At 35.7% G+C, this 26,379-nt stretch overlaps 1 protein-coding gene and 1 long non-coding RNA gene across 2 annotated transcripts; both read left to right on the top strand.

Moving 5' to 3' along the window:
• Nucleotides 1–4,327: 4,327 nt before the first annotated feature.
• Nucleotides 4,328–6,694, top strand: LOC143590325 (BURP domain-containing protein 6-like). Its single transcript, XM_077070837.1, has 3 exons — nucleotides 4,328–4,388; nucleotides 5,367–5,472; nucleotides 5,559–6,694. The coding sequence occupies exons 1-3, from the start codon at nucleotides 4,350–4,352 to the stop codon at nucleotides 6,530–6,532; spliced, it is 1,119 nt and encodes a 372-aa protein (XP_076926952.1). The 5' UTR covers nucleotides 4,328–4,349; the 3' UTR covers nucleotides 6,533–6,694.
• A 15,610-nt stretch (nucleotides 6,695–22,304) lies between these two features.
• Nucleotides 22,305–23,460, top strand: LOC143590324 (uncharacterized). Its single transcript, XR_013145456.1, has 3 exons — nucleotides 22,305–22,876; nucleotides 22,958–23,239; nucleotides 23,316–23,460. It is a non-coding gene; the product is annotated as an uncharacterized LOC143590324 (long non-coding RNA).
• Nucleotides 23,461–26,379: the final 2,919 nt, after the last annotated feature.

Below are 26,379 nucleotides of genomic sequence, written 5' to 3'. Positions count from 1 at the left end.
ATTTTTATAAAATTCCCCACTGTTAAAAAGTGATTTGTGCAAAATTTCAAGATCCGAGAGTAAACGGTTAATTATTTGTGCTAATTATCAAACTTTTAAAGTTAAAACGCGTAAACCGGTAAAGTTCGCATAAGCGAGCTGACTGGTGTATAAAAACCTTAAAAATGGACTAATTTCATATAATTGAGTTAAACAAGTAAAAATGAATCATCCGAAAATAAGTCGGATGATTTGGGTATTTTTAACCGATTTTAACGGTTTCCGGTACGCCAAAGACGGAAACGAGTCCCGCGGCCAATCGGGACGTCTAAACCGAGCTATAATTACACATTTTAAATCAAATTATCAGACAACCACTATTTTGGGGTCGTGTTTGACCAAACTCATTTTTGAAACATAAAACGGATATTCGTGCTAGGCACGCAAAACGAGAAAACGACTAATAGAAATTGTGACCTTGGAACTCTAAACGACATCACAATCTGAGTCCGGAGAAGTGTTTCTGGGTTAACCTTGCCCCCAGAACGGGTACAGTGCTGGGTTGACAGTGTCCCCAGGTGTACCGATTGATAAGGTTAAAGATTATATAAACAATAATTGTATAATAATGATCGTAGGGATCATATTACAGATTGGACGAGTTAACTGATATTGATTGTTGTTACCTACTTGCATGTGCTAAGGTGAGTTTTCACGAGCCCCTTTTACTGAACTGTTTTAAATATTTTCCCGGGGCGGAAAGCATGTTTTTTATCAAAGTGTTTAAGTACATGCTGATCGCATGGAAATGAACGTATTTATATAATGTTTATTGTACGGGAATCGTACGGTAATGAATTAAGATGGTAATTGTCTGAGTTGCTAACAGTGTAAGGCCCGAAACAGTGTTTCTGGGGTAACAGAGTTCCCAGAGGTTATTGGAAGTATTCTGGGTTAACAGTGTCCCCAGAGGTTATTAAATGTGATTCTGGGGTAACAGAGTTCCCAGAGGTTATTGGAAGTATTCTGGGTTAACAGTGTCCCCAGAGGTTATTAAATGTGATTCTGGGGTAACAGAGTTCCCAGAGGTTATTGGAAGTGGTCTGGGTTAACAGTGTCCCCAGGGGTTATTTGATATGTTTTCGGGATTAACAGAGTTTTCACTTGTGAACTCAGCATAATTACATCACTTATTTATGATTATTATAAAGATTTATCATGGCTCACTAAAATTGTGAAACTCACCAACTATTCGTAGTTGACCCGTTTTCTCACATGCTTTTCAGGTACAACTAAGATAAAGTGATTGATTACGTGCTAAGTGCTTGATGTGTGTAAGGTTTGCGTGCTGGACGTTAGGATACATTATAACAGATAGAATTATGAACCGTATTGTATGATGTGTGTATCACCTAGACGGTAAAGAAAGATGAGATAGCATTCGGTTTTCTTTATAAACAATGTGGTTGATATCAGAGGTGTCTGTTGCATCCCGTTTACGTTTCCGCTGCGGTCACGGGGTGTTACATGTGTGCTGTCTGATTTACTAGAACTCACTTAGCGTAACTGACTTTTAGTATGCACGCAGGTGAATATGTTAAGGCAGTTGGCTTGAGCGAAGACACATGGCATTGTACTGAAGACACTGGCATCTTGAGAAAAATGTTATGATGTTATTATGATTTATGTTTTATTTTGAAAGACAAAAGGTGTTTAATTTGGAAAGATTTGAATGATTTTGTAATATTTGTTTGAAGTTTATTATTACGCGAAAACTTTTAATTAACTCTGATATTTAGAACTGTGTTTATGAGTAAATCCAACGCCAAAGTAGGGCACCGGGACCGGGGCCTTACAAAAGGTCCAAGTATTTTGGATAAATATATATATGATTATCAAGGTAAAGGTTATGCAAATAGACTAAGGTCTAAAGCTAGATCGTTGATCTAGTATTTATACTTGGTTATTCTCGTACTATAGGTCCGATGTAACTTCAAAACAAAAGCAATGAAAGCGTTGATCAAAACAAAGGTGAATATGCTCATAACTTTAAAACTCTTTAATCGAGTCATTTACCCAAAAACCAAAGTTTACATGGGATAATGTATCCCTAAAACTTTATTATCTGCTGGCAATTGGGCTAGTTATACGTGTATTTGGATCCTTACATATGTGGGAAGAGGGTAGGAATACCCCATCACACGTGGTACCAGGTCCTCGACTCATTGAGTCAGTCTATAGGGTTGTGAGGGCCGACTAATGTGATATAATTGGTACTCCGATCTAGAGAGCCACTGATTTTTTCGAGTATGAACTAAAGGTTTACATAAATGATTTAACTTGGTTGTTTCCTATGCCACGATAGCCCGGGTCATAAGATACCCGATGGGATAGCTAGGTTCAGATAAAAAATATTTTCGAGTTAACGTGTTCACCAGCATATAGTTGGCGTATTTTCTTAACATTTCAGGAAAGCAACTAGAGTATATGTAGCAAGAATTAGAGTCACTCATGGAGTTAGAGGCTCGCTATATGGAGATGGCTCATTTTAATTATTAAAATATTATAAACAATTTTACCAAAAAAAGTTATAAATCAAACACTTGGATATCATTATCCGAGAGGTTTTAAGAATAAATTAATATTTTATTTGCAAGCACTAGGATACTTAATATCCGAGAAGTTTTCAAAATAAATAAATATTTTATTATAAAGAAAGTTTTCTAAAAACAACCCCCAGCTCTGATATATTTAAAAAACAAGTACCAACTATTGGTCACACGCCTATGCCCTAATTCGGAGTGTGACAGGTTGGTATCAGAGCCATCAATCTTAGGAAATTAGGTATATAATCATATCTAAGCTTTGATCAGGGAGTTTCAATCTTATTATAAAGCCATCGGTTTTGGTTAACATTGATCATTATTTGGTTTTTGGCTTGAGCATTATTTTCTTTTCAGCTTAAGCGTTTTGTAAAATGGTTTGGGCTTGATTCGCGTACATATTGTACATCAAGCGATTATTCTACGGTAACTTTACCCTATGTATGCATTAAGTTATTTAATTTGTTTTTCTATATATTAAAATATAATTAATAAAACTGGTGAAATGACCAATTTACTCTCATGTGCAAGAATATGACTTAACTTAACGAGAAAAACTAACCGCGTTAAGACCAAATGACAAACGACGAAACATTTGAAAATATAAAGTATAAATCATGTCAATTTTAAAGATAAATCACAATCACTGAAATTTGGTGCAAATATAAATGACAATATTTGCAATTCAGTAAAAAATAAATAAATAAATTCAAAAACAATTTTTTTTAAACGACAAATTTCTTTAATCATTGTCGTATATGGTACTGAATTGAATACCTTCAACTTCCAAATTTAGGCGTTTAGAGGCTAACTCGAATTTCTAATAATAAGTTCCAATTAGGGATGAGGTTGAGACCATATCCGTACATGTACCCGTATCTAAATTCATGTAAATCTTGGTACCCATATCAGTACCCCGAATTTTATGGTACAGGTACATGTACTTTGGGTACAGTACTCGTTTTGGTACCCCCTTTGTTTTTTAATAAATCTCCACTAAACTAGGTATTGGTAACCGCACGGTCCGACAATCAATTATCTATCTATAATACCACAATCAAAACCGTAATACCGCAACCAAAACTAAAAATGAAACAAATCAACCATAATATAAAAATTCATTCAAAATAAAGTAATGAATACCAAAACATACAAAGCATCTCAAATTTATTTATTTTTATCCAATTGTTTAAAACAAAATTAACTTTTGCAAAAAAAATTCAACAATCATTTAATCTTCACTAGTCATCTTTCCATTTTCCCTTTTCATTTTCTTTGTTTATTGCTTTTTCAATTTTTATTGAAAAATAAAAGAGAAAGTTAATAAATGTTTCAACTAATATATATTAGGCTTTGAAAATATCGTTTGAAAGTTAAGTTATGAGTGTTGAAAACCTAATAAAAGTCCCTACATATTTAAACGGGTACCAGTATCCAAGATACCCATACTTGTACTCGTACCCTAAAATACCTGTACCTATAATTAGTAAATTTAGATATCCATACCCGTATCTATTTAACACGTATGAATACGTGTATTCGGGAAAAAAATTTCATTCATAGTTCCAATGATTATCCTTTCTTTTTCCTTATTCTTTATTTTTGATCTTCTAGAATTCTAGTAGGCGAATTGCAAAAGGTTCCAATAATTCTGAAATAAATTATTGGATGTGCTGTCTATTTCACTTTTTCTCACTCTATAAATACTTCCATCAAATCCAATCTGACTTCAAACATCACATAAATCTATATCTTCAATTCTCTCCAATGAATTTCAAGCTTCTCCACGTTTTTGCGCTTCTTTTGGTAATTAACTATATCGTTAGATTTTCCAGATTTTTTCTCCCTTGCTAGGTTAACTTTAATTATCTTAATAATTATAAATTAGAAGTTAATATTTTCATATTTAGTTATTTCAAATTTTCATTTTTTTTGTAGGGATGTTAAAATACTGGACATAGTTTATTACAATGTTTGATGCTTGATGATTTTTCTTATAATATCCTGCCCACGTGTTGTTTAATGTTATTATAGTTGTTAAAATGTAATTAAGTATATACTCAAATGCTAAATGGTAAACACAACCAAAGCTTATTTAGTCGGTAAATGACCATGCAATGCACTTGTTTGGTTAAAGAGAAGCCTCACTCGGTAAAGGCAAATGTTATTCATATATACTCTACTTCTACTTTACACAAATAAGTCGAAAACTATCAAAAGACATGTGTCTTGATCAAGTGGGTTAGTCCATGCTTACCGGCTCTTTTACTTTATGTTATTCATTACTTATCGATAAACATTCATTTTGTCTAAACTAAACATGTTGCATAGTAGCTCTTGTTAGAAAACATTTTTTTTTCGCACGTTAGAAAACACATAATTTAAAAATTAACTTAACCAACCATTGCTCCTCCTAAATAACTTAATATTGTATAAGTTTTGGGACATTTATTTGATACAACTGAATCTAAGAGAGCAAAATGACACCATTTGACTAGCACTTAAATTTACACTATTTGAGATAAAAGACTCCAAATTATTGAAAAAAATAAAAATAAAAATTTCTAAACCACCATGCATGAAAGTGGTTATGCAGCCCATAAATGACCAATGAGTTTTAGTATATAGTTTACGCTTTGGTTTCACTAAAGTGTATAATTAGATGTCACAAAATGGAAATTGTGTGGAAGCTACATATATCTTTATTTGTGTTTTGAAGTAAGATTTTTATATTTGTGATTTTAGTTTTGAAGTTATTAATTTTAATTGGGATTTGGTTATCAGGTAGCACTTGTGGGAAGTCATGCAGTGAGTCCTGAAGTGTACTGGAAAGCTGTCTTGCCTAACAGCCCTATGCCAAAAGCAATCAAGGATATTTTATACATTGAATGTAATTTGATATTTGTTAATTGCTTCTTGATATCTTGTAACTTGTTAGATCTTTATTAAATATTAAATGATTTTGTTGATTTACAGCTTGGGATGATGGAAACGAAAAATTATCCACCAAAGATGCATCTTTCTATATAGAACAGCCCGAACAAACTTACTCGTATGTTGCATCCCAGGATGAGCTGAAAGATCATCAAGGTCAATTTCACCGGTATGCTGCATCCAAGGGCGATGCGTCTATGTTTATTGATCAGCCTGAACAAACCTACTCATATGTTGCATCCCAAGATGAGCTAAAAGGTCATCACGGGCAATTTTCCGATTATGCTACATCCAAGAATCAAGTAAAAGATCATCCAGCAAAAGTTTCTTATGTTTCATCCATGAATCATCATCCAAAAGAAAACCTGATCGCGACATTATTATTCCTTGAAAAAGACTTGCAACAAGGTGAAGAAATGAAGTTACATTTCTTGAAAAACTACGAAAACATTGCCTTTTTACCCAGACAAATCTCTGACTCGATACCCTTTTCGTCAAAAGATCTTCCGGAAATCTACAGTAGGTTTTCGGTTCTACCTGACTCAGTGGATGCCAAAATCATGAAGCATACACTTAACTTATGCGAGTACAAGGCCATTAAAGGCGAGGAAAGAACTTGTGTAACTTCATTAGAATCCATGGTCGATTTCAGTACTTCACAATTAGGTAAAAGGGTGAAGGCACTTTCTACCGAGGTGAACGCTAAAGATACTCCGTCACAAATGTACAAAATTGAGTCGGTCAGAATGCTCGCACCAAGTGAAGCTGTAATTTGCCATAAGCAAAACTACGTGTATGCTGTCTTTTATTGCCACATAACAGGTGGTACTCGATCTCATGCGGTGTCTTTGGAGGGTGCAGATGGTACCAAAGTGAAATCCGTGGCGATTTGCCATAACGACACCTCAAACTGGAACCCGAAATATTTGGCATTTGAAGTGCTTAAAGTGAAACCAGGAAGTGTTCCAATTTGCCATTTCCTACCTGAAGAGCATATTCTTTGGGTTCCATATTAATATAAAAACACAAGCCATGTGTATATGTGTGACTGTGTTTGCTACAAGCATTTGTATGGTTGGGTGAATGGTAGTAGTGCTCCTTATTGCAACTTTCCTTATGTTTGGGTATTGCATGTTTGTATCAATATTTGTGATGAAATAAAACTACCTTCTTGATTACTTACATTGGTTCATACATATGTTTGATGTGATATTCCAGCAAGATCATCACTTATGCACGCGGGCAAATATATTTAATTGTTATCTAGTCACTTAAAAGTAATTATAAGTTTCTAAGATACATTAATTAAGTTTTAGTAGCATATTATTTTTAGAAAAAAAGTAGTATGATTAATTAACCAAACCTAGTATTAAAACTTTACTAAAAAAAGATCAACATTGTAAAGTTGCAAAACATATTGGATAGTCTTCAAATATCAAAGGTCCAGTTTACAAACTCAAAATTAATTACATATATGGTACACGTGGTTTGGTAATATTACTAATTTGTTCCTCAAGTTTAAAAGCTACAACTTTAAATCAACCATTTCCACTAACCTAACACCACTAATCCCTATAGTTGATGATAGTTAAGGATTTTCTTTATGCGTGTGACATAACCAAACTTCTTAATATTAAAAAAAAAACACTAAAACCAAAATTAAAACATATATTAACTTAGCGGGGCCAACATAAATGCCCAATTCGAACACATGCACAATATGAACCGCCTGATACCCCAGTCACAATTTTCTTCTGTATTACCGTATCCGGCTCTCGGAGACACCGGTTTACCCTCACCAATGCAATTCAAAATCAAATGAATCCATCTGTGTTGAAAGAAACGTTCTTGGCGCTTGTTGCGGTGGATTCGGGTGATGATTCATTGAGGCAAGACGTCACATACTTGGTGGCCAGATGAGGATTATGAAAACAATAAATTCAGTCTCCACCGTCTCTGCTGGTTGATTGGAAAACACTCTTTGGATACCAGAGCAAGGTCTGTTAGGGGTCTTCCTAGACAACTGTGAAAACGTCATATGAGCCAAGATCTAGTCGCAATTGGATATATCAATGATCTACGAGATGATAGATAACGATGATCGAGCCGAATGATTACTTTATCGATAAGGTTAAGGATCTAGAGACAATCCAGCAGCATAACGTTACTTCAGGAATAAATAAGCACAAATCTCTATGCCGAATGAACATGATCTGCCTATTTATAGGCCCAAGCCCCATTCGTTAAACATCAGTAACGAATGGGGTGATCCCGCTAACGAATGGCCTCCCATAACGAATGGGCGCTAAACTTAACGAATGAGACTCCATACACTACATCCTTAGCGTCTGGGCTCCTACCTTAACGAATGCGGCAACTAGTCTAACGAATGGACCCCATTCGCTATAGAATCCATAGCGAATGAGTCATCTTACATCAAAGCATAATGACTTATGTACCCCTAACTTATTCGATCAGCTGCAGACAACACATCATGCACTAACAAAATCAGCAACGGTGATAGCAAGCTAGAAACAAAATGGACCTGAGGTACATAACGTTGGTGGACCCGTGGGGATGTGGTGCCATTGAGCTGGGCTCGTGTTGACATACGAGCGTTCGGCTCGTTTCAAGCTAAGTTGTTTTTTCAAGCACGAGTTTTGCTCGTTTATTATTTGTAAATTAGTTACTTTTTATATACCTTGAGTGAAACTTTAAATGAGCCTAAGCCCGGCTCGAGCTCAACTATGCAGTGTAAATTAATACATAGAAGTACAAAATATCTAAAATTTATAAATACACAAAGCTCATTAAGGCTCGACGAGCCTAAACTAGCTTTGTATACAAGGCTATAGCTCGGGCTCAATAACTAAGCGAGTTTCAATTGTGGCTCAGGCTCAGGCTTAACGCGGCTCATTTACACCCCTAATTCCTTGATATCACAATATACAGTTACAAGATCAATCAATCAATCAATTAAATTAACATATCATAGCATACTATTGTATCATCAATAAATTAATCATAAATCTAACAGATCTAATCATGAATATCAAGTTACAGCAACAAAATCAACAAATCAATTCATGATTGCAAATGAATCAATAAATCAGTTCTAAACTACATTAGTAGAATCTAATTACTATCTCCAAACAATTTCAAAAAATATCAAGATACACAATTACAGCGAAAACATCAAGAATGTTAATCGTAGAAGCAAATTAAGAGCAATCAGGGCTCGAAAAACACATACCGTGAGATTTAGTTGATCTAGCAGATTTAATAAATATCATATACGGAATCAAAACAACAAATTTGTTTATAATTGCACACTAATGGGATCTAGTTACTATTTCCAATCAAAATCTGCATAAATATCAAAAATCACGAACAAATACACAATTATAGTAGATAACATCAAGAATATTATTCATAGATACAATCCGAGTGTTGTTGGTAAAGCCGAAGCCTTGAAACCTGAGATATTTGTAAAACCCGAGCATTGAAACCCGGGTGCTGGTAAAACATGATTTTTCTGTAGTATTAATTAGGGCTTAAGCAAACGCACACCGGTGAGATTTGGTACATCGGAGGAATTAGGGCAGGGAGGTGTACGCGAGGGTTCCGATGGAGGCAATGGAGATGATGATAAGGACTATGGGTGAAAAACAAACCCAAATGGGTTGTTTTGGGTTAATATGGATAACTTTTAAAACTGAAATGGGTTAGAATGGATCAAAAGAATTTTGCAAAAAGGTTAATATGATTTGGGAAAATGCTAGTGACTTTCGGTTATGGGTTAGAATGGGTTTGTTTATGGGTTAAAATGGACTAAATTACACAAGATCCATCCAATTTTATTTCAAAACAAAACTCACGAAACCGAATAGAAACTGAAAACATTGAAATCGAAACCGACCGAAATGAAAAAAAGCAAAACCGAACATGGACCGAGACAAAACCAGTATTTTTTTAACGAACGTGAACGACCGGGGAAACCTTTTAGTTTATTTACCTTTTGCATTTTCGATTTATATATTGAGTTATTATTTTTTTTTAATTTTTTAAGGGGTTTTGAAACTCTTTGTATTTTAACCTTTACTTGGGTCAAGATGAATGAACTTTAACCATCTTGACACATACTCATCTTAATCCTCTATTTTTAAAACCCATCTTAACACAAACCTATTTTTAACCCATCATCCAAATCCAACCCAACCTATTAATTTTTTCACCTCTAATAAGAACCGAACATAGTCGATGATGAGAGCCAAACGTTCGGCGCCTCGGTTTGTGATTCGCTGCCGGCACTAGTGGTTCCGCCGGTGGTTGACATTTTAAAAGATAATTAACTGCCGGCGTTGTGTGTGTGTATGAGCCGCTAGTAGGGGTGAGCCGAAAACAGAAAATACCGAACCGAAACCAAATTAACCGAAAAAACCGAACCGAAGCATTAACCGACGTTTTTTTTTTGGTTTTTCTGAAAAACCGAAATTTCGGTTTCGGTTCGGTTACCCATTTCAAAAATACCGAAAAAAACCGAACCGAACCGATTAACTTTAAATATTAAAATAAATAATTTAAATGATTGTTAATATATTTATACTAAGCCATATGCGACAACAACCGAAACAAATTAGGAGTTTGTTGGTTCAATAGATTTGTAAGAGAAATCAGAGTTTGTGAAAGGAATAGTAAATGTTAATATGTATTTTTGTACGCAGGAACTAGTCGCATAAAACAATTAATAGAACAAAAAAAACATAACAAAAAAAATAAAAAAAAAACGAATATAACCGAACCGAAACCGAAATACCGAAAACCGAAAAACCGAAAAACCGAAACCGAACGGTTTGTATATATGAAAAACCCGAATTTTCGGTTTCGGTTTCACCCAAAAACCGAACCGAACCGAACCGTGCTCAGCCCTAGCCGCTAGTATTAACTTGTATCTCGTTACGTGTAGCCCACCCAACATATATATATATATATACACTAGCTTTTGAACCTGTGTATTACACGGGATTTGTCAAATAATAAAAATAAAAAGATTCATTATTTGATTGAAATGAACAAAATTAAAGAATATATAGTACAAACAATAAGAAGTCTAGAATCTCAATTTTACAAAATTGATATTATATATATTTGCATAAATTGTTTTGACCAATTACCCGTGGATAACTATGATGAATGAGATGAAAGATTAGAAAATTAGAATGAAAATTATAACTCATTTCTCAAAATTGTTTTGTCCCATGACCTATGGATTGTTAGAATAAATAATATGAGAAATTAGATAAAAATGAAATTATAACCCATTTACCAAAATTATCTTGACCCATGACCCATGAATTGTTAGATAGAATTAAATGAGAGATTAGAAAATTGGAAAGGAAATTATAACCCATTTGTTAATATGGTTTTGCTTCATAACCCATGGATAAGTCAAATGAATGAGAAGAAAGAATAGGCCAAGAATGAATGTAGAATTGCCACATCATCTTCATTGTTTTCTTTTATTAGTATAGTTAGATTAAATATTTATTTATTACATTCTTCATTTTCTCTCTCTCTGAGACGCCTTGAAATTAATTATCCCTTCACCTGCGGCGACCATTTGCCTTTCAATCCGTCGGTTACAGCTTCTATTCCGGCAACCATCAATTAAATAATCTCTCACGCCAATTGAATGATTGAACGGACGAATGGTTAATCGCTTCAGTGCCTCTTTATTATCTTAAACTATGGTATTTTGCAGACCCCAAAGCAAACCTTAAATCCTGTTGCCCTTCAATTACTATTAACAATCTTCAATAGTCTCTGTAACATCCGTTATCTATTCAGAAACCAATTGTTTTAACTTTTGTGGAATTATTGACTTCAATTGTGGGTTAGGGTTATAATTATTGGTTGCAATCTAATTTTAGGTTGTGTTGACACTGATTTCTTAATCATACGTACTCTGGTTGGATTAAAAAATAAGGGTGAGTTGAAATATTATTAACCCCAATGTGGGTTTTCATGTAAGATTTTTGAATATGAATTCTTGAATCTGATTTTCTTTCGGAATTGATTGAAGTGAGTGTTTGATTTTCATCAAGTGAATTATTGGATGCAATTTTGTTTATTAATATAACTCATTTTTTTATACAAACCATATGCTTGGGAATGGACAAAACCACAATGAGTTTTCTCATGTTAAACAATCAAACAGAGTACTACTGATGTATTGCCATAACATAAATGATTGAATCTGTGTCCTATTGTTAATTGAAGTTCATATTTGCATATGATATTTTTTTGGAGGTTTTTGCCTGAAGAGAAAGTAGAGTCGATAAGGCATTGTTTTAACCACTAATCAAAGAGGTGCCGTCTTTGATGCCGTTGTGGAAGATATAGACACTTTCCTTGCTGATACAATATATATAATTTTATAAAATATTTCATTATTTTTATGAAGTTCTTAGTTTAAAAAAGTGGGGTTATATGCAGGTCAGGAGAATGTCTTTGGTGTGATTTTGGAGTTGGTTAAACAATGATGTGCAAAACGGTCTATTAATAATATAACCTAGCCTACACACTCTAGTTTTAAATTTATAAACCTAGACTCTCCTAATGCTAGACCACTAGACAAGCAAGCGTACCTATCGACTGTAGTAAAACCTAATGAAGTCCGGATATCGAACCCACGAGACACTAGCGACACCTAAACTAGACTCTGACTAATAACTTAAATAAATTGATTTAATTGATTTTTGTGTTTTTTATTTATTAAAAATAAAATAAATAGTACTTACTCTAAAACTAGACACGGATAAATCGGTTTAAAACTCAAATAGGGGAAACAACTACCTAGGTAAAGAATCCTACTAGTTAACTCATAAACTTTCGGAACTGGGTTTATGATTGGTACCGTATTCTAAAAATATGAAATTTAGGGAATAACTAAAGTAAGCTAGATCACCTCCCGGTCTCACTAACAATACCTAAGAACCCTAAATATCATGTAAAGCTCAACGGTTAATGGTTCGGTTCACCTCTCAGTCTCACCTTACCTAACTATGCTAAGGTATCCAAAGGTTAAATTACCTCCCGGTCTCTCTAATCACAAAACACCCTAAGGCGTAAAGGGATATTTCTATTGAATTCGGTTATAATTCGGTTCTGTAAGAATCTAAAGGAATCTAGGGTAACTCACTCCCGTGCAATCACTACCCTAACCCGCAAAAGACCAAAACAGACGACACTTAATTACCTCCCGGTCTCTCAAGTGGCAGAATAAAATGTATCGCTAAACTTTCAATTACTGCTCCTATGGAATACGTTAACTATATACCATAAATTAGTTGTAAACACACAGTAAACAACCTAATATGCATCCATACATGAAAGGCATTCACAAAGACGTATATGGAACAATAAATTGATAATAAATTAATACCAAATACACATATGCATCACAACCAAATAAAATAAAAACTTTACCAAAGCATGAACCAATCAATTATAATCCAAAACCAAAAGTAAAACGAGTCTAAAAAGTATTCATCCAAACCTAGGCAGTATAAAAGTTTAGCCAATCATAATAGTCGATGAAACAAAAATAAAACAAATAATATAGTTCATCGAAAAAGAAATAAATATGTTTGAGCTACTAGCCTGCTAGCTTCTATTAAGTCTTCTTATTTCTCGTTGACTTATTTGAGGTGTATGCTAGCTAGCTTGAGGTTATTTCTTTTCTTTTACTTTTTCATACAGCAACAACAGTAGCCTCCCCTAGACTAACTCAACAGGGGCGGCTCTTCTCCACAGCAGCCAATGGCTGCCTTCCGTGGTGAATTCTCCCCGGCAACGGCGCCAAAAACTTGAGGTGTGAGAAACGTATATAATATTAATAACCAAGTTTTACTGAATTCACTTAAAAAAACACACAATCGGCAAGTGTACCGGTCGCAATGTAGCTAGCAAGTAAGAACGGATATCGAACCTAGGACACTATGGGTAAACTCTAATTATTAAACCTAAAAGATTACTAATCTAAACTTTCTTTTGATTTTTAGAATTCTTTTTATATTACTTAAACTAATAATGCTTAACTAATTAAAAATTAAACTAAAAATAAAACTTTATAAAAATTGGGTTTTAAAACAAATATGAGAAACGACTACCTAGGTAATGGAATCCTACTAGTTAAACTTAATAGCTAACGAACTTGACTTGGTTGAAAAACAATATCTTAAAAAAATATGACACTAAAGACCACTAAAATACGCTAGATCGCCTCCCGGCCTCACCAACGACACCCTAGAACTCTAATGACATGTGAAGCTCAATTGTTAAAGGGTTGGATCACCTCCCAGTCTCACCTTACCTAATAATACTATGGTACCCCACTACCCAAATCACCTCCCGGTCTCTTCGGATACAAAATATATTAATATAAAGAGGGTATTTTTAATTAATTTGAACAAAACTTGTATCACAATAATCTAAGGGACCTAGGATAACTCACTCCCGTGCAATTATTACCCAAACCCATAAAGACAAAGATGACACAACACTAAATTGTCTCCCGGCCTTTCTAGTGAAAGAATAATAAAAATCTAGTAAACTTTTATAAATAATTCCTACGGTTTTTTCGACCATAAACCGCAAACAAGTTGAAAACACAAAGTAGACAACCTAATCATGCGCCTAACAATCACCAAAAACTATTAAACACAAGTGGAATAAATATTAAAGTAATAAACTAGATTCTATTACGCAACAATATTATGACCAAACCAATTAAAAACTTTACCACAATATTAAATCAACCAAAGTCAAATAATAGTTCATCAAACCATTAAATCTAACATAGTACTCAACCAAAACCTAGATAGTATAAAGGTTTAGCTACTCATAATAAAGTGTGAAACAAAAATAAATGAGTTCATGACAATAATTATAAATCAAAATATACAACTAAATAATAGTTTCGAAACTCTTGCCAATTGCCTTATGCTTTATTTTACACAGTAGCGTACACTACCTTCAATTCTTGATGGGATTTGTTTACTTCAAAAGGTTGACTTTTCTTTTTTTATTTTTCTTTCTCTCTTTTTTTTGGTTTCCACGTGAACTTCACAAAAAAAAAAACCAAGAACCACCAATTAAATTGTGGTGCTTTGACAGAACCAAAACAAAACAGTAGCCGCACGTGATGGTTTCCACGTGAACTTCAAAATAATAATATAACTTCTTTATGACCTCTCTTTACACCACCATACAAAACCCTCGAACCCCTCTCTATATAATATATATCTTTTTTTCGTCTCTGCCGCTCTCTCAATATATTATATATCTTTCTTGTGGTAGGGTTTTTAATAAACAAAACTTGAGCCCCACTCCAAACTCCACCAACAAGTTTAATTTCATAGGCTCAATTCTCTTTTTCTTTTTGTTTATTTGCTTAGCCTTGGAGTCCATTTTCTCTCTTTTTTTTCTTGTGGGCCCACCAACCATCAGCCCATTTGACATATTTCAACGAGCTCTCCTACACATTGTAAAAAATAAAACTCATAAGTAATTGGAGCATTGTTAATGTGGAATTTTATCTTTTAATAAGCATGTTAACATTAAACTCCATAAAATATGTGACCATTTATTCCACCAGTTATTACTTTGATGCCATTGTGGTCTCAAGTTTAGCATAAATACTTTAATTTAGCTCATTTAAAAATATAATCTTTAAAATCCAATTACGAGCCAAATAGAAATATATATTTAATAAAAACTGGCTCAAAATACTAGAAAATGTAGGAAATATCTATATAATAACATGTATATTTTAAACCAAATCAAATATCCCCACACTTAAATATTTTTCGTCCCCGAAAAATATATATATTGCAATGGAATCAGAATTCAAGACTAGTTTTCAAAACATATAGGTTATCTTTTAAGCACAGATAAATGCAAAAACCGCGATTGCCAATATTGTTGTCCACTTAAACCCAGCCACCAGCCTATCAAGCCCCCAATTGCATTAAGCGCTTTAAGTTCAAAAATCGCGGCTACACCTATCCCATCTCAGACAAAGAGAGCTAGAAAAACTAGAGTCAAAGCAAACTGGTTCGACAAATCCCCATAAGCCAAGGACTCGTTGATGATACTAATTAGATGCACTCGGTAAAACTTGGTTATTAATATTATATACGTTTCTCACACATCAAGTTTTTTGGTTTCCACGTGAACTTCACAAAAAAAAAACCAAGAACCACCAATTAAATTGTGGTGCTTTGACAGAACCAAAACAAAACAGTAGCCACACGTGATGGTTTCCACGTGAACTTCAAAATAATAATATAACTTCTTCTTTTTGACCTCCTCTCTCTACGCCACCATACAAAACCCTCGAACCCCTCTCTATATAATATATATCTTTTTCTCGTTTCTGCCGCTCTCTCAATATATTATATATCTTTCTTGTGGTAGGGTTTTTAATAAACAAAACTTGAGCCCCACTCCAAACTCCACCAACAAGTTTAATTTCATAGGCCCAATTCTCTTTCTCTTTTTGTTTATTTGCTTAGCCTTGGAATCCATTTTCTTTTTTTATTTTCTTGTGGGCCCACCAACCATCAGCCCATTTGACATATTTCAACGAGCTCTCATGCACCTTGTAAAAAATAAAACTCATAAGTAATTGGAGCATTGTTAATGTGGAATTTTATCTTTTAATAAGCATGTTAACATTAAACTCCATAAAATATGTGACCATTTATTCCACCAGTTATTACTTTGATGTCATTGTGGTCTCAAGTTTAGCATAAATACTTTAATTTAGCTCATTTAAAAATATAGTATTTAAAATCCAATTACGAGCCAAATAGAAATATATATTTAATAAAAACTGGCTCAAAATACTAGAAAATGTAGGAAATATCTATATAATAACATGTATATTTTAAACCAAATCAAATATCCCCACACTTAAATATTTTTCGTCCCCGAAAAATATATATATTGCAATGGAATCAGAATTCAAGACCAGTTTTCAAAACATATAGGTTTTCTTTTAAGCACAGATAAACGCAAAAACCACGATTGCCGATATTGTTGTCCACTTAAACTCAACCACCAGCCTATCAAGCCCCCAATTGCATTAAGCGCTTTAAGTTCAAAAATCGCGGCTACACCTACCCCATCTCAGACAAAGAGAGCTAGAAAAACTAGAGTCAAAGTAAACTGGTTCGACAAATCACCATAAGCCAAGGACTCATTGATGATACTAATTAGATGCACTCGGTGAAATTTGGATGGATGATTGGTCATGTGGAGGTCGTACGAGCTATTCCTAAATATTATTGGACTTTGTCCTATAAATTCCTAATTTTTATTTATTGACTAAGAACCTTCGAGCCCCAATAGTGTATCCTCAGAGTCACTATCCCCAAGGTAACGTAAACTCTAAGTCCCGTCTAGTATGTGCAACTTTGGTCTCTTTTACTAACTTTAAAGAATACTCATTTGGCATTTTACAATACATAACTTTCTTCACAAACATTTTGCTTTTCTTGAACAACTTTTGATAATACAATACATAACTTTCATAACAAACTTTCAAAACGTACTTTTTTTTCTTTTTTTTTTCTTTTCTTTTTTTCATCTTTTTTTTTCAATCTTTTATATCACCCTAAAATATATAACTATTTCTAAGCTCGTAAAAAGATGGACATGTGGTGTGTGCTGGTTTGCATCTAACTCTTACCATCTCAAAGTTTTCAGATTATGGTAATCCTCCCTAAGCATCGAAATTCGGTTTCACCATTTTTCAAATTATTATATATATAAAAACTTGCTAAAGAGGACTATCAAAGCTAGTTGGGCCTACCGACACATCCCAAGTTTAGTGCGATATCTTTTATTTAATCTCATATATAATAGTAGTTTTAAAAACCAATCTCAAATTTTTCTATCATTTTCCATTATTCGCAAAAAAATTTCATTAAAATTTCGGGACATTTTTTTTATCTCTTTTTTTATTTTATATTTTTTTAAACTTTTATATTTTTTTAAACTTTTAAACTTTTTTTTTTAAATTTTCTTTTTTTTAACCAAAAGAAAACGTCAGTTACCATCCCCACACTTAAAATCTACATTGTCCCCAATGTAGGAATAGAAAAAGACATAAAATAAAGCAGAATAAAAAATGTAAGCAAATAAAATATAAATTGGAACAGACTCCCCTGGTAATAATGCAATTATCTTCAAAAGTCTCGTTCCAAGGCGACCGTATAGCATTTCATTCGCGACCGCAGCTTCTGGGTGTCCTCTACGATATGATAGGCTCAGAAAAATCCTCGTCCAAATGGAGATTGAGTACGAACGAGAAAATCCAATCCTGCAAAATAAAACTCAAAACAACCCAAAGCATACATCAAACAGACTCTAAGGACTAAAATACTCAAAGAAAAATAAAACAAAATAAAGCAGAATAAAAATAAAAGAAAATAATGCAACTAAATTTTTATACAAACTATACAACTCGGGCAAAGTACCGAGTGTGCTCTCCTCTCTACTCTCCAGGCGGATCAAGGTAGATCGCCTCCTACTCACGATCACCAAGTGGACCTCCAACATAATGCTTCAGTCTATGCCCATTCACTTTCCAAGAATGTCCATCGTCTGCCTCTATCTCAACCGTTCCATACGGAAACGCCTCTTTAACAACGAACGGACCAACCCATCGGGATTTCAATTTACCCAGAAACAACTTCAACCGGGAATTATACAGAAGCACCTTATCCGCACACTTAAACTCTTTGGGACCCTTAATATGTTTATCATGACGTTCCTTTGTCCGCTCCTTATACCCCCAACTTCTTTCATATGCCTCATTCCGTAACTCCTCAACCTCATGAATCTGAAGAAAACGACTTTTTCCCGCCGCAGATAGATCAAGATTTACGGCTCTTAAAGCCCAATACGCACGATGTTCTAACTCAACAGGGAGATGACACGCCTTTCCATAAACTAGCCGAAAGGGAGTGGTCCCGATAGGCGTTTTGAATGCAGTACGAAAGGCCCAAAATGCATCATATAGCTTTTCAGCCCAGTCTCCGCGACTGTTCCCAACTGTTTTCTCTAAGATCCTCTTAATGCCGCGATTGGTATTTTCCACTTGACCGCTAGTCTGAGGATGGTAGTCCATAGAAAGTCGATGGGTGACCCCATAACGTTTCAAAACCTTATCCATCTGAGCATTACAAAAGTGGGTACCCCGATCACTGATCAGGACCTTAGGAGTACCAAATCGAGCAAATAGTTTTCGAAGGAATCCCACTACAACTCGCGCGTCATTTCTAGGTAAGGCTTGAGCCTCCACCCATTTGGACACGTAGTCGACAGCAATGAGTATGTATCTGTTTCCTCTAGACATAGGAAACGGACCCATAAAATCAATGCTCCATATATCGAAGATCTCAACCACCTGGATGGGGTTCTGGGGCATCTCATTTCGGGATGAGATGTTACCAGCTCTCTGACATGCGTCACACGAACGAACAAACTCATGCGCATCACGAAAAATAGTCGGCCAATAGAATCCCGCATCAAACACGAGTTTGGCGGTATAAGTCGCACCAAAATGGCCACCAGTCGGGCCCTCATGACAATGTCGAAGAATACTACGGGCTTCATCACCAAAAACACATCGCCGAATCACCTGATCCGAGCCAATACGGAATAAGTATGGATCCTCCCAAATATAGAACTTAATATCTGCAAAAAACTTCTTCTTTTGCTGATATGTCAGTCCGGGCACTAACTCACCCGAGGATAGATAATTAGCAAGATCAGCAAACCATGGAAACCCCTCATCACTCGCCTTTACATACAATAAAGACTCACCCGGGAAATCATCACCAATCCCCTGTTCCCGGGTCTTGTCCAAGTCGGAATTTTCTAGTCGTGACAAGTGGTCGGCGGCGACATTCTCAGCCCCTCTTTTATCTTTAATTTCTATATCGAACTCCTGAAGCAAAAGGATCCAACGAAGGAGTCGCGGTTTCGCATCTTTCTTAGCGAATAGGTACCGTAGAGCCGCATGATCAGAGAAAATGATAGTCTTAGAAAGCACGAGATATGAACGGAATTTATCGCACGCAAAAACAACCGCAAGAAGCTCCTTCTCCTTCGTGGTGTAATTCTCCTGAGCATTGTTAAGGGTCTTGCTAGCATAATAGATGGTATGAAAATATTTCTCTCGACGCTGTCCTAACACTGCTCCAACAGTAAAATCGCTCGCATCACACATTATCTCAAACGGAAGAGTCCAATCGGGAGCAACAAGAATAGGAGCACTCACTAACCTCTCCTTAATCAACTCAAAATCCCTCAAACACTCCTCACTAAAATCGAACGGCCTATCTTTCTCTAGAAGCTGGGTCATCGGACGGGAGATTTTCCAGAAATCCTTAATAAATCGGTGGTAGAATCCCGCATGACCTAAGAAACTACGAATAGACTTCACGGAAGTGGGCGGTGGAAGTTTGGAAATGGTGTCTACCTTAGCTCTATCTACCTCAATCCCCGCACTAGAAATCTTATGACCTAAAACAATACCCTCACGAACCATAAAATGACATTTCTCCCAATTAAGCATAAGGTTCGTCTCTTCACATCTAGCGAGCACTCGATCTAAGTTACGCAAACAATCATCGAAGGAATTCCCAAAGACAGAAAAATCATCCATAAAGACTTCCAAGGAATCCTCGATTAACTCATGAAAAATGGTCACCATGCACCGCTGAAATGTGGCAGGAGCGTTACATAATCCGAATGGCATGCGTCGGTACGCGAATGTACCAAAAGGACATGTAAATGTGGTATTCTCCTGATCAACCGGGGTGATGGGGATATGGAAATAACCTATAAGCCGTCAAGAAAATAGTAGAACTGTTGTCCTGACAAACGCTCAAGCATCTGATCAATTAATGGAAGTGGGAAATGGTCCTTTCGTGTGGCCTCGTTAAGTCTGCGGTAGTCGAGGCAAACTCGCCACCCTGTTACAGTCCGTGTCGGTATGAGCTCATTCTTTTCATTAGTGATAACTGTCATACCGCCCTTTTTAGGGACCACCTGGACTGGGCTAACCCACGCGGAGTCGGAGATCGGAAAAATCAAACCAACATCGAGCAACTTAATAACCTCCTTCTTAACAACCTCCTGCATGTTCGGGTTAAGCCTCCTTTGTGGCTGATCCACAGGTTTAAACTCGTCTTCCATAAAAATTTTATGTGTGCAGAATGACGGGTTTATACCTTTTATATCCATAAGCTTCCATGCAATGGCATGCCTATGAGATTTCAGAACAACCATCAACTTCTCCTTCTCCTCCGTCTCCAAACTCTAAGAGACGATGACGGGAAGTTGAGACCCCTCCCCTAAAAACGCATACTCGAGGTGAGATGGCAAATATTTTAGCTCTAAAGATGGGGGGTTCTCAACAGATGGTTTTTCAATCGGAAGCTCTCGTTCTTCAACCGCAAGGACATTAGAAAAGATTTGGGAACTCATGATCGGCTCGTGTCCCCCTGTCTTAGGTAACTGCTGCTCCTCCTTCTCCTGCAACTCAAAATCAAATTCTGTCATCTCGAATGACTGATTTTCCACATCGATGATCTGGGTGTCGGACGTGTCTCTCTGGCAGACCTTCGTAAGATAGTCGCCTACATGCATCATGAAAGTATCGATGAAGTAGAGAGTGTCATCATGCTGCTGAGTATGCCTCATGGATTTCTACACGTCGAATGTGACCGTGTCATCGTGAACTCGAAGAGTCAATTTGCCATCGGCAACATCGATGAGAGCGCGTGCGGTGGCTAAGAAAGGACGACCGAGGATGAACGGAACGTTCGAGTCCTCATCCATATCGAGAATGACAAAGTCGACCGGAAAGATGAATTTGTCCACCTGCACCAACATGTTTTCCACAATGCCCATTGGGAACTTCACGGATCGGTCTGCCAGCTGGATACTCATTCGGGTGGGAAGCAGCTCTCCCACGTTAAGTTTGGCAAACACAGAATAGGGCATGAGGTTAATGCTTGCACCAAGGTCGGCCAAAGTATTGCTAACATGAAGATTACCAATCAAGCAAGGAATGGTAAAGCTTCCAGGATCTGTCATCTTCCTAGGAAGCTTGTTCTGTACGGCGGCAGAACACTCCTCACTAAGAGTAACAGTCGAAAGCTCCTCAAGTTTCTTTTTATTAGTGAGCAAATCTTTCAGAAACTTGGCGTGTTTTGGCATGTTCGCGAGAGCTTCAATAAATGGAATGTTCACATAGAGCTTCTTAAGCATGTCGAGAAACCTAGAGTACTGCTCCGAATCATTCTTCTTCACTAAACGACCGGGATATGGTGGTTTTGGCTTATAGACGCGTTGGTTAGCCCAGTCCAAGCCCACCAACGAATATTCATGCTCCATCTCGTGGCCATATGCTTACATCTTGAAGGAAAGTAGCTCTTAATATTCTGTTGGCATACCAGATTTACATATTAGTCTCATATACTGGAGCATGTATGAAATCGAAAATAGCCAAAAATATAAATAAATAAATAAATGAAACCAAAATAATCGAAAAAAAAATAAAACTGCTCGGTTTTATGTTTTTGTAAAACTCGAGCAATCCCACCACCAGTCTCCAAATATTTCTGACTTTTAGTGCCTCTTTATGATCTTACCATTATGGTAGTAAAAAGGGCGGTGAAGAAGAATGATTGGAGTATGGGAATGTGTTATTTGAGTGTTAAGTTTAGATATGGGAATGTCATCGTGTGCTGCAGTTATGTTCATTGGTGGGCTTGTGATAGTCGGAATATTGTTACCGACTTTACTTACCACATTGGCAGTAGTGTTACAGTCAAGTAAAGTCGAGAGCGTTGGAGTATTTACGCGAAAAAATAACCCCAACGGTTGACACTTGTGGTTTCTAGAATTGGTGTGTGTTAAAGTTTTGTTTAATTTTACTAATGACGATTTTACCTTTTTGCTAGGTTACCGGGCCACCAAGAAACGGCCTGATTGAAAATAGCAAGATGGTTGGATTATTTACATGCCAAAATGAAGCAATCAATTATATATATATATATATATATATATATATATATCAAGATTGAAAGCTTAAAATATTTTGTTGGGTGAGGATTATAGTGCAAAGTTATCAGATTTTGGGTTGGCAGAGGTGGCCTGGTTGGAGATAGCAAGCTTTAGTAAACGGTGCTGTGAGAAAAGGTGAGCGCATGATCCCACCACCCGCCCTTGAGCTTCTGATGGGATCCACCTTCCATGCTCCTACAGCTCGTGTCAAGGTGACTCCTCTTTAGACTAACCATAACCATAGCTTTAAATTTGAATTTGAATATGATTTTGAAATACATTTGGTGTATCAGGCAATTGATAGAGTTGAAGCCATTTATCCCGTCTTAAAGGAAGTTACTCTTGCTGTTGCCCCGGGCAGTAAAGCAATGAAGCAAGTTACACAGCAACTGTTACACATTGCTGCAAATACGACTGGTCAAACTAATAAATATTTAGAATATATTACTTAATGTATTAATTATTAAAATATCTTAAATATCATAATTGTACAGGCAACTCATGCTCTGGCAAGTGAAGCAAGTGACATATTCTTATGGTGTTTGACTGAAAATTCAGACTGTTACAAGCAATGGGTAAACGAATGTTATTTTAGATTTTGATTATTTATTTTTAATGTTTCTCGTGATTTTACTGTAAAAATCAAAACAGGATGATATTACGGTTATACGCAACGAAGGGCCAACGCATGGTTAAGTTGGATATACACATCTTTAGGTTCTTGTAATTTGAGTTAATTGCGGCCGAAAACAATTGATAATACAAGATCTCTAGCAAATCAAAACCTTGTTGCACGTGTATGTTTTTTATATATTATTTGGTTGTGTATTTCTTTAAGATGTTTATTTAAAGAAAATACTACCATAAGAGTCAATATTTGACTTTTAAGTAGGGGTGAGCAATAACCGAATCGTTAACCGAAACTGAACCGATAACCGACGAAACCGAACCGATATAACCGAAAACCGAATTAACCAAACCGAATCGAACTCTTCATTTTTTAATATTTTCAAGCATTTTTCCTTCTATTTCATGTATTATATGCATTACTAGTTTAATACTATCAATTTTATGTATTTATATCCCCATTTCATGTATTAATATCTCAATTTCATATATTTAAACCTTCATTTCATGTAGTTATGCATTCATTTTATGTATTTAAACATTCATTTCATGAATTTTTAAGCAAAATTTTAGCACAAGTTTGATACTGGTTATTAACCGAAATTAACCGAACCGAACCGATAACCGATCGGTTAGGTTGGGTTAATGCTAATAACCGAACCGAACCAAACCGTGCACACCCCTACTTTTAAGAATAAAAAGAATGTTTTATAAAACTGAGTAGTTGACAGAAAACATTTTTACATAAATGGAGGAATAATAACCAACTTTCATCATTCTATTTTCTTATTATTTCATTGCGTGAATATTTTCATTTGGTTAAGCTAAACGACTAAAACGGTATCTAAATTACTTAAACGGTATATGAAACTTGTTTACTATTTGACCTTTTATTTTTGTTTAATAAAACTAATATTTAACCTTTTTTTAATATGAGCAATTGTTACTTAAAGATAAAAGGAAGTTTGGGAAGATGGCGGACCATGTTCTACAATGTTATTATCTTGTACGAGGACTATATCAAGCATTGCAATTGCTGCAATGTATGTTCAAAAACGACAAAGCATGAGACCTCCAATTACTGATGTGGTCGTTGCTCTTCATTACTTGGTGTTTGCTTCAAGATGTATGAAGTGTAATCCATATTTGAGAAATCAAACATCCTATACCAATTGCAATATGTTCCCATAGTATGTATGACCAACAAATATAATTAGCAGATATCAATAATTTGGTGTTTCCTTTCAACGAAATAAAGTACAAGAAATGAAGTAAAACATGTACTATATAATATTGTATTGTAAGGAACTAATCAGTTACTGACTAAATTCTCATTGCATCACCATTGCACCGCAAACTGAATTATTGAATTCCCATCTGTCCCGCCGCAACGCGCGGGCTCACTTACTAGTAGTATATATATATTCATATATAAATTAACTACACAACAATTATTAAGTTATAAGTCTTCCGATATCGGGAGATGAATAGGATTCCTAACCAAGTGGTTTCAGAGAGAAGGAATATTCTGGTCACAAGTCGATTATGTATCATATGCGACTCGGGATGGGAGTTGGATTATCGTATTAATTCAGAGTGCATGGTGGAGTCGGTGGTGTACGATTTTGTAATTTCGAGAATATGAAAAGTGGGAATCAAGAAAATTTTTGAATGTAAAGAGGTTAAAATTGAAGACATTATTGGAGATATAAAGTCTTTTGGGTTTCCTTTGGTTTAAGAAAATCGATAGATTAATTGAATTGTGTAGTTTTATGTTCATGTAGTTTCATTTTTTGTTGTAGATGGCTTCTCTCCTGGTTGTGGCGTTTTAACCATTATCATGTTTTATTTAGAATGTTTATAGACAGTCAAGCAATTACACTATTTGTAACATCCTAAATATTCTAATGTTAAATAAAGAAAGTTACGTTTAGTGATTTCGCGTTATTAATTTATTTAATATCGAGTAAAGAACGGATCATGGATTTAGATTAATTAAGGTGGTTAAATGGGAATGGGCCTTTGGTCCATGGGCTTTAAGGGATATAAATATCCCCTAAACCACCATAAAACCCTAAACCTCATTTCATTCCATCTTAATCTCTACACACTCAAAAACACACACATCCTTCACCTCACACGGCCGCGAGAGAGAGAGAACGGGACTCGAGTCCAAAATCAAGCTAACCATTATTAGACTTTCGATATACGAGCAAGATACGAGATAACCAAGCAAACCGCGACCACACCGAACGCGTAAAGGTATGCCTTTTACCTTAAAGTTTACGTTTTTAGGATCGGTTAGCTTTGAAACTTAAACATAAAGTAAATCGGGTCTAAACGAAACGTAAAGTAACAAACTTGATGTTGGAAATGAACTTGACAAACCTATGGCTATGTACGACGACTTGTTATTAAACGTTTTAAGCCGAAAGCTCCAAACTTTATGTCTTTCCGGGCTAAGTTTTACCCGAACTAGGCCATGGGAATGATCACGGAGTTAGTTAACGTAATATCCAAGAAATTCTCGATGAAATAAGGGTGATTTTGGTGATTAAGTTTGAACAGAGACGGCAGCTGGGCAATTTCGCCCGCAAGCCATAACTTCGCCTTCATGCAAGTTCGCCTAACTAATAACTTCGCCTGGTGACAAGTTCGCCTAACTGATAACTTCGCCTGGTGACAAGTTCGCCTAACTGATAACTTCGCCTAAGGCCAAGTTCGCCTAACTGATAACTTCGCCTAAAGCTAAGTTCGCCGAGCCTTAACTTCGCCTGGTGATAAGTTCGCTCAATGCTTAACTTCGCTTAATGTTAAGTTCGCTTAACACTAAGTTCGCCTACAGTAAGTTCGCTTAATGTTAAGTTCGCTTATTGTTAAGTTCGCTTAATGATAAGTTCGCTGGAGTTAGCAAATTAGAAAGTAAATTAAAAACCTAATGAAAAATGTGTTAAGACAGTTAATGAAAATAAAATTTTTCCAAACTGACCTGGCAGCTCGACCCCAGCCAGGGGCTCTGCCCCTTGGACCCTGCTAGGGGCTGCCGCCCCTAGACCCCGCTGCCAGGGGCGCTGCCCCAGGACCCCCG

Source organism: Bidens hawaiensis, unplaced genomic scaffold (genome assembly GCF_021521415.1).
Source record: "Bidens hawaiensis isolate Kalapana, Puna unplaced genomic scaffold, B.hawaiensis_p1.1 tig00038476_1, whole genome shotgun sequence".
In the NCBI taxonomy this organism is placed as follows: Eukaryota; Viridiplantae; Streptophyta; class Magnoliopsida; order Asterales; family Asteraceae; genus Bidens; species Bidens hawaiensis.
Note: the sequence above shows the minus strand (reverse complement) of the source record. Positions and strands in the feature narration are given on the sequence as shown.

Coding starts and splice junctions, on each gene's coding strand:
- LOC143590325 (XM_077070837.1), top strand. CDS start 4,350: ATGAATTTCAAGCTTCTCCACGTTTTTGCGCTTCTTTTG. Junction 4,389..5,366: donor ACGTTTTTGCGCTTCTTTTG/GTAATTAACTAT, acceptor TTTGGTTATCAG/GTAGCACTTGTGGGAAGTCA. Junction 5,473..5,558: donor GGATATTTTATACATTGAAT/GTAATTTGATAT, acceptor GTTGATTTACAG/CTTGGGATGATGGAAACGAA.